This window comes from Prionailurus bengalensis, chromosome C2 (assembly GCF_016509475.1).
Source record: "Prionailurus bengalensis isolate Pbe53 chromosome C2, Fcat_Pben_1.1_paternal_pri, whole genome shotgun sequence".
In the NCBI taxonomy this organism is placed as follows: domain Eukaryota; kingdom Metazoa; phylum Chordata; class Mammalia; order Carnivora; family Felidae; genus Prionailurus; species Prionailurus bengalensis.
Window position 1 is genome coordinate 158016555 of NC_057350.1, and position 15607 is coordinate 158032161.

Here is a 15607-nt window from a genome sequence, read left to right on the forward strand (position 1 = left end):
ATTTGGATCCTATCTTCAAGGACCACACAATTTAGTGAGCAATATTAGACTCAGAACAGAGTCAAAGAGAACACTACAGATGCACAAAGAAATGAGTAATTCTCTTCAGGAGGGGTATACGCTCTGTAATTCTGGCCATTAAAATTACATTACAGAATAATAATTTACTCGATGGGAGAGTTAACAATTCATGATTAAGCAAAAAAGCATGCTATAAAATATGATCCCGTTATGAAAATGTTTCTGTGGATGGGTTTGTGTGCATAGAAAAAAACCACATTACATCTATGGCTGTAAATCAGTGTAACCATTTTGGAGAGAAATTTGGCAACACCTAGGAATTCTACTTCTAGATATATACACAGAAGTATAAGAAGATATTATAAAGAAGTTCACTGTGATATTTATATCATTAAAAAAGGAAACAATCCATACATTCATCAAAAGACGAGTGGATCGACCAATTGTGGGATTCACATACGTGGAAATTACTCAGCCATAAGACAGGAATGAAATTCTAACACCTGCTGTAACACAAGCCCTGAAAACATTATGCTAAATGAAATAAGCCGGCCACAATAGGACAGATACCGCGGGATTCCATTTACGTCAAGAACCTAGCAAGTAGAAGAGCCAAAGCAGAGTAGGCGTTACCGGGGGCTAAAGGGCATGGGAACAAGGAGTTATTAATTAATTAATGGGTACAGTTTCCATTGGGGACGAGGAAATCTGTTCTGGACATGGGCAGTTGTGAGGGCTGCACAACAGCATGCACGTATTTAATGCCGAGGAATCTCACGCTTAAAAGCGGCTCAATGGTAAGTGTCAGGTTACGTATGTACTCAACACACACACACGCAAAGCTGGCTACGGAAAGTCTCTGCTCTGAACGTCCGGGGAGGCAGGAAGGCTTGGTTATGCCGCTCGTGCTGCCTAGAGCGTGCCTAAAAGAACCGAATCCCCAAGGTGGTACAGCTTAGTACCTGGAATAAGGTACTAAGCTTAGTACCTGGAATAGTACCTCCAAGTTCGGTTTCTTACCTGTATCAAGCCTGGCATGATCTCTGGCAAAAGCAGGTTAAGGGTGTCCTTGGACACCCGCTCTATCACTTTCGTTTGCATCTTGATTGCAGCCAGATTGATTGGGTAATCTGCGGTTTGGATGATGGGGCAAAGCACTTTGATGCACTGCTCGGGGCTGATAGAAGTGGCCAGCACCGATGCTGCTTCCTCAGCAGATCTCACCACCTGAAACAAAGGGGAAATTGGGCCGGGAATAAATTTAAGAACGTTATGCTGCGTCCTGGAAGTGCAAATGTCATGAAATATGAAACAGGACAGGGTATCTACAGTTAAAAGCAACTTTCTAAAATGTTTATTTTTGGAGAGAAAGGGAAGGAGTGGGGAGGGGCAGAGAGAGAGGGAGACGGAGAATCCGAAGCGGGCTCCGGGCTCCGAGCTGCCCAGAACCCAACACCGGGCTCGAACTCACGAACTGTGAGATCATGACCTGCGCTGAAGTCGGGACGCTTAACCGACTGAGCCACCCAGGCGCCCCGGCACACCTACAATTTGCTTTGAAAATACTACAAAAACACGACAAAGTGAGGGTACAGATAAAACAGGAGTGGCAAAATATAACCTGCTGAAGCCAGAATGGACACATGGGGAGAATATTTCTTCCAGACATTCTTCCTTCTTTTGTGTTCTTAATGTTGGCTAATGGCGATTTTTACTTTTATTCTTTTTGAGAGACAGAGCAAGTGTGTGTGTGTGCACACAAACGTGGGAGGAAGGGGACGAGGAGGAGGAGAGGGATGAAGAGAGGGAGGGAGAGACAGAGGAAGAGAGAGAGAGAGAGAGAGAGAGAGAGAGAGAGAGAGAGAGAGAGAGAATCTCAAGCAGGATCCGTGCTCTCAGGATGGAGCCCAACACAGGGCTCGAACCCTGTGAGATCACGACCAGAGCTCAAGTCAAGAGTCGGATGCTCAACCGAACGAGCCACCCAGGCACCCTGGCTAATGCAATTTTTAAGTGCTACTGTAGTCTTGCTGTGCTGGGCAGTGAAGGCTCTATTTACCAAGACTATAATGCGAACGGACCGTCTACAGCAGCCGTGCTGAGACCCTGCTTGTTATCCTGTACCCTCAACTCCAGGAGTGTTTGTGTTCTTTTCATCACATTAGAACAAAATAAAATAAAATCTCATTAGTAAGTTATCAAGTTAACATGCTATTCTGTTCATAGTGATTTTCTTCCCTTCTGTACTGGGCCTAAGAGAACAGACACTGGCTTTGCAATGAAGAAAAGAAACGGCTGTCCATCTTCATAGAATCTGTAATCTCTAAAGACGGTCTTGAGACCACGCAAACATTACTGCTCTGGACTCTACTTTAGTCGTTTCTCACTCAGGGTCCCAAGCCGTGAGCGGCACTAAGGAAAGCTACAGCGGCAAATCCGATGGTAGACCCGGGGCTGATTTTAGCTGTATTACCTTAAGAATGTTGATTTTACCTTTTGTAAACATACGGATTCCGGGTCTTATTTGGGTCAGAGGGTGGATAACTGAACCACAAATAGTCGTTTTTTAAACCTTCAGCAAGATACTATGGATGTTCCACTACTGCTGAACAATAGCTCAATAAAAAATACTTCGAATAAAAATCCACACAGATTTAAAAGTTACGACTTACTCTCCTACAAGACTCACAGTCATATCATTTGAAACCCAGAGGGTTTCGATTTCTTCAAATACGCACCAACACTTCTTTTTTTTAAGCTATCTCTACACCCAAGGTGGGGCTCGAACTCAGGGTCCTATCAAGAGCTGCTTACTCTACTCACTGAACCAGCCAGGTGCCCCGAAGTGCTCACCAACACTTTTGTTTTATTTATTCATTTTGAGAGAGAGAGAGAGAGAGAGAGAGAGGGGGGGGGGAGGGAGCCTGTGTGCCTGAGCAGGGGAGGGGCAGAGAGAGAGGGGGAGACAGAGAATCCCAAGCAGGCTCTGCACTGGTGGTGTGGAGCCCAACTCAGGCCAAACCCAGAAACCCTGAGATCACGACCTGAGCCCAAACCGAGAGTTGGATGCTTAACTAACCGAGCCACCGGGGGCCTCATCTCACCAACGCTTCCAACCGTCGTTCTTCCTAGTGTATATAAAGTGGTTTCTCATTGTGGGTTTAGTTGTATCTTCCTAATGAGTCCTGACATTGAGCATCTTTTCTTGTGCTTATTGGCCATTTGTATATCTTCCTGGGTGAACCGTCTATTCAGGTCCTTCGCCCATTTTTAAATTGAGTTATTTCTTTTCGTTGTTGAGTTGTCAGAGTTCTTTATATATTACCTCATCAGACATAGGATTTGCAAAGATTTTCTATTCTGTGGGCTAAATTTTCCACTTTTTTTATGGTGTCCTTTGAAGCACTAAAGTTTTTTTTTTTTTTTAAACATTATTCTTTGTGACACTGCTTTATTTATTTTTTGAGTAAACTCTATGCCCAATGTGGGGCTTGAACTCATGACCCTAAAAGAGTCTCACTGACTGTCGCAGCCAGGTGCATCTGAAGCACAAAAGTATTTGTTTATTTTATTTTATTCATTTTTAAATGTTTACTTATTTTTGAGAGAGAGAGAGAGAGAGAGAGAGAGAGAGAGAGCGAGCGCACGAGCAGGGGAGGGAGAGAGAGAGGGAGGGAGACACAGGCTCCCAAGCAGGCTCCAGCTCCGAACTGTCGGCACAGAACCCGACGTGGGACTCCCAACTCACAAGCTGTTGAGATCGTGACCTGAGCTCAAGCTGGACACTTAACCGACTGACCCACCCAGGCGCCCCGTTATTTTATTTTTAAAACAATATTTTACTTTTAAGTTATCTCACCACCCAACGTGGGGCTTGAATTTACAAGCCCGAGATCGAAAGTTGAGTGCTCTGCCCACTGAGCCAGCCAGGAGCCCCGAAGCACAAAAGTTTTCAATTTTGATCAAGTCCAATTTATGTTCCTGTTGCTGTTGGTTACTTGTGCTCTTGGTGTTATATCTAAGAAACCACTGCTCAATCCAAGGTAACAAAGGTTACCATCATGTTTTTTCCTGAAAGTTTAGTTTCAGCTCTTTCATTTAGCTTTGATCTACTTTGTCTCACTGCTGTTTTCTAACTTTTCTTTTTGATTTCTTTTGCTTATGTCTTGGTTCTACAGAGACATCTAATGCTACTGCTCTGGTGCCTTCTCTTAGAATTGCAGTCTGTACCTGACATTTCCTTTTTTTGTTATGTCTGAGACAATAAAAATCCTCATGGTTATCTCATCGATGCCACTGTAGGTGGTAGAAATATTGTCACTAAAAAGAGATGAGACAGGAGAGAGAGACAAGAAACAGACTCTTAACTCTAGAGAACAAACTGATGGTCCCCAGAGGGCAGGTGGGTGGGGGATGGGGGAAATAGGTGATGGGGATTGAGGAGGGCACTTGTGATGAACCTGGGGAGTTGTATGGAAGTGACGAATCACTGTATTGTACCCCTGAAACTAATCCAACTCTGTGTTAACTAACTAGAACTTAAATACAAACTTAAAAAGCACCCCCGCCAAATGTTTTTTCACACAACTGTAAATGCATACAGGAGACAGATTTACAGGACTTCCAGGAAAGCTATCCTCATTATTTTATTGAATAAACTTTTAACAGCTATCTAGTTCCCAGAGGCGATTTATTACCACTTCAAAATAATGATTCTTGTCTTCATTAGTTATCTCAAAAAACCAAATTCTTATCGGTAAGTGGAAAGAGAAGGCTGGCGATTCTAAGTAGAAAACTACAAGACAAATTACAGAGGAAATGAAATCAGGATTATTTCCTAGAGCTGGTTGTATTAGGGGAAAGCCCACGATATCACCATAATTCACTTAGTAGAAAAAATATGACAGCAACTCCATCAGATATTACCCGGAACATCGAAGTTAAGTGTTCGTTTGATTGAAATGATGGATACTCTCCAAGGGTACTCTTCAAGCAATGTTTGTATGTTTCATGAAATCACATCAGAGGTACTGAGAATAAAATAGTAACTTAATTGTCAGGTAACTCACCTCCTTATGAGGGTCTTTATGTGCTTCCAACGTTTTCATGACCGTCAGTTCTGCATAGTTTTTAAATCTGGCTGGTTGATGCCTTAGGATTTCTCTTAAAACCTTTAACGCCAAAGCCCTGATTGTAGGCTAAGAAGAAATATTTTAATGTTTTTAATATTTTGGGTTGTAGACAATCTACTACATTTTCTGTATCTGTACTAACGATCTTAACGTTGGGGCAGGGATAAGTTGTAGACAACTGTATAAAGCATACGGTATATGGCATAATTAAGTTTTCACATCTCTAGTTGAAAACTTACGTCACACTTCATATATTTGTAGGAGATCCAGAACCAACAACATTCTATGAAAAAGGAAATTTTACTTCTGAACTGGTTTAAATACGCAAAACAAGTACTCTTCTATAAAAACACTTTCAGCTACCTTTCATTTCTCCCATTGTCAATTGTTCCAAATCAACTGAGTTGTTGGTTTAGAAGACAAACTACTCATAATGAAAATTTCACACGGGAAGAAACAGTAAAAGAGACCGATCTTCTCAATTTCCAAATTTGTGAAGCACTTGATTAGCAGGCAAGGACGGGCAATCAAGACAGGAAAAACAGGCTATTATTTACATATTCTGCCATTTACCTCTTTATCCCCAAGGGTTTCAAGCAACAGAAGTAATATTGTTTTGAAGTGTTCATCCCAAACGCTGAAAGATTCCTCCTGTGTCAGTTTCATGAGTTCATAGAGGGCAATTTTTCTTTCCTCTACACGTTCATTATGGTTAGACAACTCCTTCAACAACTCTGCAACCAGGTCAGAATGGTCTAGGGAGAGATCTGGCAGGAGGACACAAGATTAATTCTGTAACTCTTGTTAAGGATGGGGATGACAACTTTAGTTTTAAGGGAAAAAAAGGACTCATTTTCTTTTCCATTTAGTCATCTTGAACCCATCAGTTTTAGCTGAGAACTTTTTATGATAAAAATTTACATGGAGAAAATATATCATGAACCCCATATACCCATCGCCTAGATTTAATAATTAGCCAGATTTTACCGTTCTTACTTCATCTTCCTCCCTCCCCATTCTTCCTGAAATATCTCTAATAAATGCAAATACACCACTTTATCTTTTATCTTTAAGTACATCAGCATGCACGTCTGTGGTGTCACGCCAGGAGGCTCGCAATGTTTGATGCCTCCATTTTCAGAGGTACCAACAATGGCCAACAGATTGAGGTGGTGACAACGTGACCCTACCGTTGTAAAGTTCCCCCTCAATCTTTTTTTTTTTTTTTTGAGGGAGCTGGGGTATGGAGAGAGAGACAGACACAGAGAGAGAATAAGTGGGGGAGGGGCAGAGAGAATTTTAAGCAGGCTCCACACCCAGCACGGGACCCGAAGCAAGGCTTGATCTCAGGGCTGTGAGACATCATGACCTGAGCTGAAATCAAGAGCCGGATGCTCAACCGCTTAAGCCACCCAGGCGCCCTAAGAAAGACTATATTTTACTTAAGGGGGGATTCAGAAACCTGAGGAAAAGAAATAGAGCTGAACCATTAGAACAGACGAGTTCAACGAGAGTAAAACTAACAGATGATAGGGAAGGAAAACGGAGCCAAAATGATGACAACATTCGCTAACTATTAAAAAAAAAAAGTTTGCTCTGACAACTTTCATGGAATTACAATTAGAACACTAACGTCATCATACACAGCGCACAAGATAGGATTACTGAACTTAAAAATTTGAGATATGTGAGAAGACCACTCACATATATGAAGATCTATGACCACTAAGGTGAACCAAGTTGGGGTTTTGGAAGATCAAGCGGAAGAACCTCTATAAAGTGCAGAGCAAACCATGAAGAAGAAGAAATCTGAGTTTAAGGATAACATCAACATCTTAACTTGTAGGATGAAAACTATCCACAGTGACTTCATTTATACAGACCAGCACTGGAACAGCATTGCCAGTTTAACAGGAAATACCAAAGCAGGCTAAATGCGTCTCTATCAACCTCATAAAAGTCATTCCTGCAAAGTTCTGTTATCAGACTTGCACAGAGGATTGTTCCAGTAAGAGTGTATTTTATTTCGGCCCAATAAAGGCAAGTCACCAAAGAATGCTTTCCAGGGGATGCAGCTCTTTTCTCTACGAATATAAGCTTTGTAGTTACACTAGGAGATAATCAGAAATGACTAAAATGGTCTGGACAGGTAACTGACAGGAAAATCATTTCTGCCAAAGAAAACACATTTGTTACAAAACCGCACTACTTATATCGTACAAATGAGATAAGACTAAAGCCATTAATTCAGATAAAGTGTAACCGACCGTATTTCCTCTTCTGATAGACAGGCATCAAGGTCATGTGAAAAGAAAAGGCTCTGGACCCACCAAACCTGTGCCTCTGATCCTGAGTGCGACAGAGGTACATTCTTAATTACTGCGGAGGCTCAGATTTCTCACGAGTAAAATGGGAAAAGAGCACCGACTTCCTACCGTCATGGGGAGGACCTGGGCTGAACTAATAGTTTTTCTTGCGTCTTTATGATAAATATTGGCCCAATTACAACTCTGATCATATTTCTGTTGCAGTGCTGAAAATATATGGGCTGTTCTTTTCACTGGCAAACTTTGATAAGAGGATTCCTTGAATAACAGTATCATCCTCGCCAGCAGTAATATTCTGAAATTTTATGGTCTCTGGTAAACTTTACAAAGGTCATGTGGACATTAGTGGGGTGTTAGTTTTTTGTGACACGTTAATCTTGATAAATTTACCACTCATGTGTCTGTAATGTGTAGAGAATCATCTGAATAATAGACATACTAATTAAGTCTCAGAATTTCAAAACAATTTCTTTCTACAGAAATTCTGACTTAAAAAAATAACTACATCCTGCCAAAAGTTATGGATTTTAAAAACCAAAAAAAAAAAAAAAAAGAAGAGGAGGAATTTTGCAACCAGGCAGACATGAAAGGACAATCCAAAAACCAATGGAGGTCAATACGTTAAAAAGAACGGGTAATGTTAGCAGGGTTCACAATAAAATAGGCCTTTCTAACAAGGCCTTCCCCACCTCAAGTTTAAAAATGAACACAGACAATAAATGAAAAGAACTGCGATATGAAGCTTAGAGCAACTACTATTTTGTTTGATGGCTTATCCACTTTCAGAGAGTGTTTACTCAACGTAAAATGGCTGTCTTAGGTTTCAGAAGTCAACCAAGTGTTATGCTGCGAAGAAATTTTCTCAAGTTCAAAAATATTCCACCCAGTTTAGATTTTGGTTATGTAATTTCCAAACATGTCTTCCTTTAACAAATGGGAAATATATGATCTTTAGTAAAGGAGAAGAGAATTAGACAATAAGTGGATAACCTTGCCAAACTGTCATAATTTTGGCTTTGTGATAATATCAACTCTCTTAACCTGAGCAGTTGGTAAAAACATAATTCTTTAGCCTCACCAGTGAAGAGATTTTTCCATTCACCAAACTACAGATGACCAGGCCTGGAAACACAGATTTCTGAGCAGCGTAAGCAGGGTCTCCACACCCGACAGTGGTGAACTACGGAATTTCAGGGCTCAGCCAGGGCAAGAAGGGTGTCCACATGGAGTGGTGACCAGGTGTGACCTATGAGAGCCCAGGGAGAAGGAGAAGGGCACCCATGGCCCCGGGAGTCGGAGCCCAAGGAGGCTGAGTGCACCCAGGTGGAGCGGCAGAGGTGAGGGGTGCAGGAGAAGGAGGAGGGGCAGAGATGGAAAGCTGGCTGCAGACAGGAGGACTGATCCAATAGGTAAATATATTAAAGGTAATGAAAGGCAGGTTGCTCAGTGTCACAAAGGGGGCTTATCCATATAGAACAGGAGGATACTAGAAATAATCTTACGGCGCTAAACTGAATTGGGAGTTTATGTAAACTCATAGCTCTTGATACAGAAATAAATAGGTACACACCAGCGTGTGTATGTGTGCACATGGATAGACATACGTATACATATATTCCCTTAGCTTTGGCTGCTGAGAGGTCTTGGGGGCGTGATATCCCACTAGCAGTGGCTATACCTAGTGCTCAAACTTTAGCCTTTAAAGACCATTTTCTATTAAATGAAGCCGAGGATCGACCCCTGGGGAAATGATTGATTGGAAGACTCAAGCAGGGACAGCACAACATTTTGTCACGCCAGATGCAAGGATGGGGACACTGGCAAGAGAACAGGTCAAATCAAAGGCAATCTGAGCATCAACATAAATAATGATATTACAAATTATAAACGGTTGAGTACAATGCAAACCATGAGTTCATGTAATTATAAATACATACATGAAACTTTTTAAATGAATACATTTTAACACAGTTTTAAAGTACCACCTTACAAGGCACTTACTAATTATACTTTTTTTTTTTTTTTTTTTAAACGTTGACTCCTTTTTGAGAGATAGAGAGACAGGGCATGAGCAGGGGAGGGGCAGAGAGGGGGGAGACACAGAATCTGAAGCGGGATTCAGACTCTGAGCTGTCAGCACACAGCCCGATGCAGGGCTCGAGCCCACGAACTGTGAGATCATGACCTGAGCAGAGGTCGGATGCTTAACCGACTGAGCCACCCAGGTGCCCCAAGCACTTATGAATTATAAAAAGAGTAACTTCACAGTGTAGAAGCGTGGTAAGCACCAACATAATCAGGTGATAAAAGTTTCTATCACCGGTCACTGGGCAAAGTGAAACCATTTATTACCTGAAGAATGGACTATCACTTCTGGGACACTGATGCCAAGAGCACATGACCTGAATCCAATCACAAGAGAACATCAGACAAACCCAAACCGAGGGAGATGCTAAAATATAACTGGACTTCACAAGTGCCACGGTCACTGAAGGAGACTACAGAGACATGATGAGATTCTGAAGTGGGTCCTCTGGCTACAAGGTATTCTCACTGGACAAGTGTCAAAACTCAAATGGGGTTTCAGGACAGGCGATTATTAATGCACGAATGATAATCACCTGATTCTGAGGCGTATCTTGGGGTTATGTGGGAGAGGGTCTGTGTTTAAGGAGAGCACATCCTCAAGTACTTGAGGTGACGGATCATCGGTCTGAAGCTTACTCTCAAGAGGTCAAGAGAAAGTTCTTTGTGCTGTACCTTCATTTTTAAAATTTTTGATTGCTTTAAAATTAAAAAAAAAAATACATAAATTGCAGCTGAAGTAAGAAATGTCAGCGGACCCAGTCTGGTCTGCCAGCTTGTGACGGCTGTACCTAAGTAATTTAAGAACAAAGCTGCTAAGCTACAGGTCTCAGTTTACTGGGCTGCTGGAACCACGCAGGGATTAAGGGACAGGCACACGCTATGTCCAATGCATTCCCTCCGGTTCTGTTGCTGCCACAACTAAACCTCAGCAACAGAGCCAGCTAATTGTGACAGATCAAAATACACCAAATTCAATCATTTCGGCAGTTTATAGATTCTTCTGTAATTCAGAGTTTGGCAAGTTGCCATAATTTTGTCTTTGTGATAATTGAGATATATTAATACTTAAAAAAATTTTTTTAAATGTTTATTTTTGAGAGAGAGACAGAGAGAGAGAGAGGGAGAGAAAGTGCAAGCAGGGAAGGGGCTGAGAGGGAGATACAGAATCAGAAGCAGGAGCCAGGCTCTGAGCTGTCAGCACAGAGCCTGACGCGGGGCCTGAACTCATGAACTGTGAGATCATGACCTGAGCCAAAGTCTGACGCTTAACAGACTGAGGCACTGAGGTGCCCCTAATTTTTTATATTATTAAAAAAATTTTTTGTTTTAATGTTTGTTTCTTTTTAAGACAGAGAGAGACAGAGTGTAAGCAGGGGAGGGGCGGGGGGGGGGGGGGGAGACCCAGAATCTGAAGCAGGCTCCAGGCCTTGAGCTGTCAGTACAGAGCCTCATGTGGGGTTCAAACCTATGAACCACAAGATCATGGTGTGAGCCAAAGAAGGACGCTTAACCGGCTGAGCCACCCAAGGTGCCCCTAAAAATGTTTTTAAAGTGTTTCTTTTTGAGACAGAGAGAGACAGAGCATGAGCAGGGGAGGGGCAGAGAGAGAGAGGGAGACAGAATCTGGAGCAGACTCCAGGCTCTGAGCTGCCAGCTCAGAGCCCGATGTGGGGCTCAAGCCCATGAACCACAAGATCATGACCTGAGCCAAAGTCGGGTGCTTAACCAACTGAGCTGCCCAGGCATCCCGATACATTAAGACTCTTAACGTGACATATTGGTAAAAACAGGATTCGTCAACCTGGTTGGTAATCAAAGAAATAAAAATGAAGATATTTTTCCAGTTACCAAATTATAAAAATTAAGAAAAGATTGCTGATCTCTAACTTCTCAATCTTTCTAGTGATTAAGGAAATGCTATCATTGGGATGACCTATTTTATATCCATCATGGTGACAAAATTTTAAAAGGTTTGAGTATTCTGTGCTGGTGAGGCAATCAGCACTACACCTCAACTGGCCAAGTATTCTGAGTCGGTAATTGGGTAGTAACTCTCAAAACTTCACCTTAGATAGCCCTTTATCAAGCAATTCTATCTCTAGAAATCTCTCAGAGTAAATTACTTACATAGGTGCATAAAAGCTTATGCAGAAACATGTTCACTGACAGCAACACTGGGGGAACAAAGGAAAACCAGAAACTACCCGAGTGTAGTATCATACGAATGTTAAGGGGGGGATTTTCAAATTCACCCACATACAGTTATCTATTATTTTACATTACTTGAATCTTCAGTAAAAAATTAATGACTTATATAAATTTGCCGAGAAAAATGTAGTTCCTTCTTACGAAAAATACCTAAGCCATATGCAGTGTTTTGTACTTTGTCTCTGTACATCTTACTCGAACCTAACTGCAAAGTGTGGCTGGAAGGGCAGATAGGTAGTACGTATCCATCGTCCTTCAGAAGGGACGCTGAGGAACAGTCAACCAAGCACCAGGCCGGGCAGCGGAGTCAATGCTGGAACTCAGTCCTATGCCCTTGGTCCAAGCACCGTGAGTGCTGGAGCTCGTCCCGTGCCCTCGGTCCAAGCCACTGACAGTGTTGGAGTTGGTCCTAAGCTGACTTCAAATTCTAATGGTGACTTTGTCCACACTTGGTCGTGAACGCATCTTAGGAGAGTTTATGATTTCACACTTTAGTAAAGGGCCCTTACAAAGAATGAGTAGTTCTTCAAAGGTTTTGTCACGCTGGTCTAAAAATTAACGGCTGAACGGCGTCTAGAGATAAACTGAATTTAAGCCGCAGTGGACCTCACTTGTTTCTGGGCGGTCAGTATGGTTTTCCTGGTTTTTGAGGATGATGTCAGGGTTACCCTGTTTCTCACTCTGGGGCAGAAAACTACCAAACCACCAGAAAGGAGCTCCTGGAAGATGGGGGAACACCTCTCCATTCCGAAGCTCCTTACTTCTTAGGGAGTTACGGTATTTCTCCTGCTCCACTGATTACCAGCCCCCGAAAGCACAGGTGACCAAACATGACCCACGACCTACCGTCAGGAAACTGGTCGGCGTCGTCGTCAAACATGGCTTCCTTGAGGGCAGACTTATTGAAGGGACTGATGCTATCTGAATAGTTATATGGATTATAGTCTCGCGAGCGTGGGGAGGAATGAGCAGGCATCGACTGGAGCAACGAAGCTTTATTATCAAGGGAGGTTTGGCTTGAGTCGGTAGCATCGCCTCCTGCCCTTGGGTCAGGCATCCCGGGACCGCCACACATCTATTAATGGGAAGGGGAAGGCGCAGAAAATTAACTCACTTTCAAATATCTCTTTGAAATTCTAAAAAAGATGTTTCTCTGTTGCTTCAAAGGAACCAACATGAGGAGTTAAAACTTACATTCAAAATGTCAAAGCTTACTGTAAAGATGTAAAGCAGAAACAAAAAAACCAAAACCCGCAGCTGTGAGAGCAAATAAGAACCATAAAAGAATGTTGTTTCCAATGACTCCTGCAGTTCCCTTGCTAAGGGCTTGACCAAACAACACGCAGGCAATTACAGCTCTCTATGCCAGTTAAAGACATAAAAGGACTTTCACTACCAACACGGAACTAAAAGCTGCCACATTCCATTGTTAAGGTAGTAAATCACACAAGGACAGGATGTCAACAAAGTATAAAAGAATCAAATTTTGGGGTTGCCGGGGTGGCTCAGTTCGTTAAGTGGCCGACTCTTCATTTCGGCTCAGGTCATGATCTCACAGTTCCTGAGACTCAGCCCTCCGTCAGGCTCCATGCTGGGCATGCAGTCTGCTTGGGATTCTCTCTCTCCCTCCCCCTTCCCTGCTCTCTCCCTCTCGCACGTGCACCCTCTCTCTGTGTCTCTCTCTCTCAAAAAAGGAAAAAAAAGGGAGGGGGTTGTCTGGGTGGCTCAGTCAGTTAAGTGTCCCACTTCTGCTCAGGTCATGATCTCACGGTTCATGGCTTCGAGCCCCGCGTCGGGCTCTGTGCTGACCGCTCGGAGCCTGGAGCCTGCTTTGGATTCTGTGTCTCCCTCCCTCTCTCTGCCCCTCCCCTGCTTGTTCTGCCTCTCAAAAATGAATAGTAAAACATTAAAAAATAATAAAACACTTTTACCAAAGGCCTCAAGGCTTGTAACTTTTGAAAGGATGCCTGATGGAGTTGGAGCGCATGAACATACTTTTATCATAAAACATCAATACTAACACTGATTCTAATACTAGTATGAAACTCATTACTACCACCAGATCACCATCACCACCGTCTACTCAGCAACTATGTGCTAAGCCATTACTCAGGTGCTTTACTAATATTCTTCAAACATTCACCGTGCACCTACTGTGTGCCAGGCTTCATTCTTGGCGGGGGGGATATATTAACGAACAAAAGAGAATGCTGCCCACCTCCACGGAGTCTACATTCTAGTTGGGGGACAGACAGTACAAAACTAACGAATGAGTAAAGTAGACAGAATGGTGGAAGATGATTCGTGTGCGGGAGGTGGTGCCGTGTTAAAGGGACCGTGAGTGCTGCGGTGGGAGGGAGGCAAGTGCAGACCGGCTAGGGTGGTCGGAGTAAGCCGTGCGAACCAAGACTTGAAGGAAATCAGCCAGGAAGCAGGTTTAAGACAGAGGGAACAGCCCAGACAAAGGCCCGGAGGCAAGAGCACGCCCGGGAAGTTCAAGGAACAGCAAGGAAGCCAGTGTGGCTGGAGCAGAGGAAAGCGGCAGGAGACGAGGCCAGAGAAGTGACAGGGAAAAAAAGCCTGTTGTGTAGACGCTGGCTTTTATTCTGGGACGTCCCACAGGGTTACAAGCGGAGGTGTGCCAAGACATGACGGGGGGTCACCGGCAAAATCAAGGAGGCCGGTTAGGTGCCGATTTTAACAGCCCAGGGGAGAGAGGACTGACGGTAAGGCCGGCTGGAGCCAGAATGGCAGTGACGGAAGTGGACGGAGTTTGGATCTATTTTGAAAACGGGACGACAGAGCGAGCGTGCAGGATGAGAGAAAGAGGGGCGGTGAGGACAACTCTCCGGTCCCAGGCTGCTGGCTAAGTGACTAGTGCTACCAACCGCGACACAGAGGAGCAGCTTCGTGGACGAGACTGCAGGTGCGGCAGGAAGCGGGCTGGAGGCATGTGAGCTCCAGAGGGAAGTTGGGCTGGACAGACTCGTATCACTTCTGACACTGACAACACCTTTCAGAGTACAACGTCGTCGCCTCATCTTCCTAACACAAACACTGAGCTTTAGACGTGATAATATCATCTGACTACTGGGTATCTGCCAGGAAGCGGGATTTGAAGTTACTTCGGCCAGAATCCTGTGTGAGCTCCCCACCCCGCACCCTGCGATCTCTGAGGAAAAAAAGTCTCAGCAGTGATTCTTACCAAACCGTTATTGCTTTTGGGGTGGGGAACCTCAAATATGAGTGGTGAGCCGGCTCTGGCCCGATAGCACGGGGAGAAAAACAACAGCGGGAAGGCAGAGGAGGGAGCCCTTTCGAGATGTGCTGAAGAACTGCCATGCTCCCCAATTCTGCAAACGCTGAGAAACCACAGATTCCATAGGAAATGACGGGATGGCTTGTTCTGAGAGAAGTCTAAGCAGCAGCAGCAGGGTAAAAGACAACTACTCTTTTTTTTTCCCTTCCCTCGCCCCAAACAACTACTCTTTGTATGAACAAACTGAGCAGTATTCACCAATGTCAGAAAAATGGGTCATAACATTCTTCACTGGAGCCATACAAACCGATGACACAAATCTCCACCACTGCGCTAAGGGGGAAAGAAAAATCGAAACACATTAGGTCTTACAAGACCCATGTGATCCGGCCCACGTTCCACCCCCCAACCCTCTCACAACGATCCAACAACACTGCCTCTCATCCTGGTTCCCGACTAGGCACAACTTGCTCTCATCTACATGTCTTTAGACTTGCCACTTCTTCTATGGGATTCTCCTCTCCCAGATCTTGTACGGCCCCATTTAGGTCTCGGTGGAAAAATCACCTACT

General features: G+C 43.6%; 1 protein-coding gene across 44 annotated transcripts in view; it reads right to left on the bottom strand.

Moving 5' to 3' along the window:
- Positions 1–15607, bottom strand: part of CLASP2 (cytoplasmic linker associated protein 2) — a 182085-nt gene that overhangs the window by 4808 nt on the left and 161670 nt on the right. For all 44 annotated transcript variants that reach the window (XM_043595870.1, XM_043595869.1, XM_043595867.1 and 41 more), the window contains 4 exons: positions 12623–12851; positions 5727–5920; positions 5091–5219; positions 1042–1248 (listed from right to left, as the gene is read on the bottom strand). In XM_043595870.1, coding sequence (XP_043451805.1) covers positions 1042–1248; positions 5091–5219; positions 5727–5920; positions 12623–12851 — 759 coding nt within the window. The remainder of the gene's footprint in view (positions 1–1041; positions 1249–5090; positions 5220–5726; positions 5921–12622; positions 12852–15607) is intronic.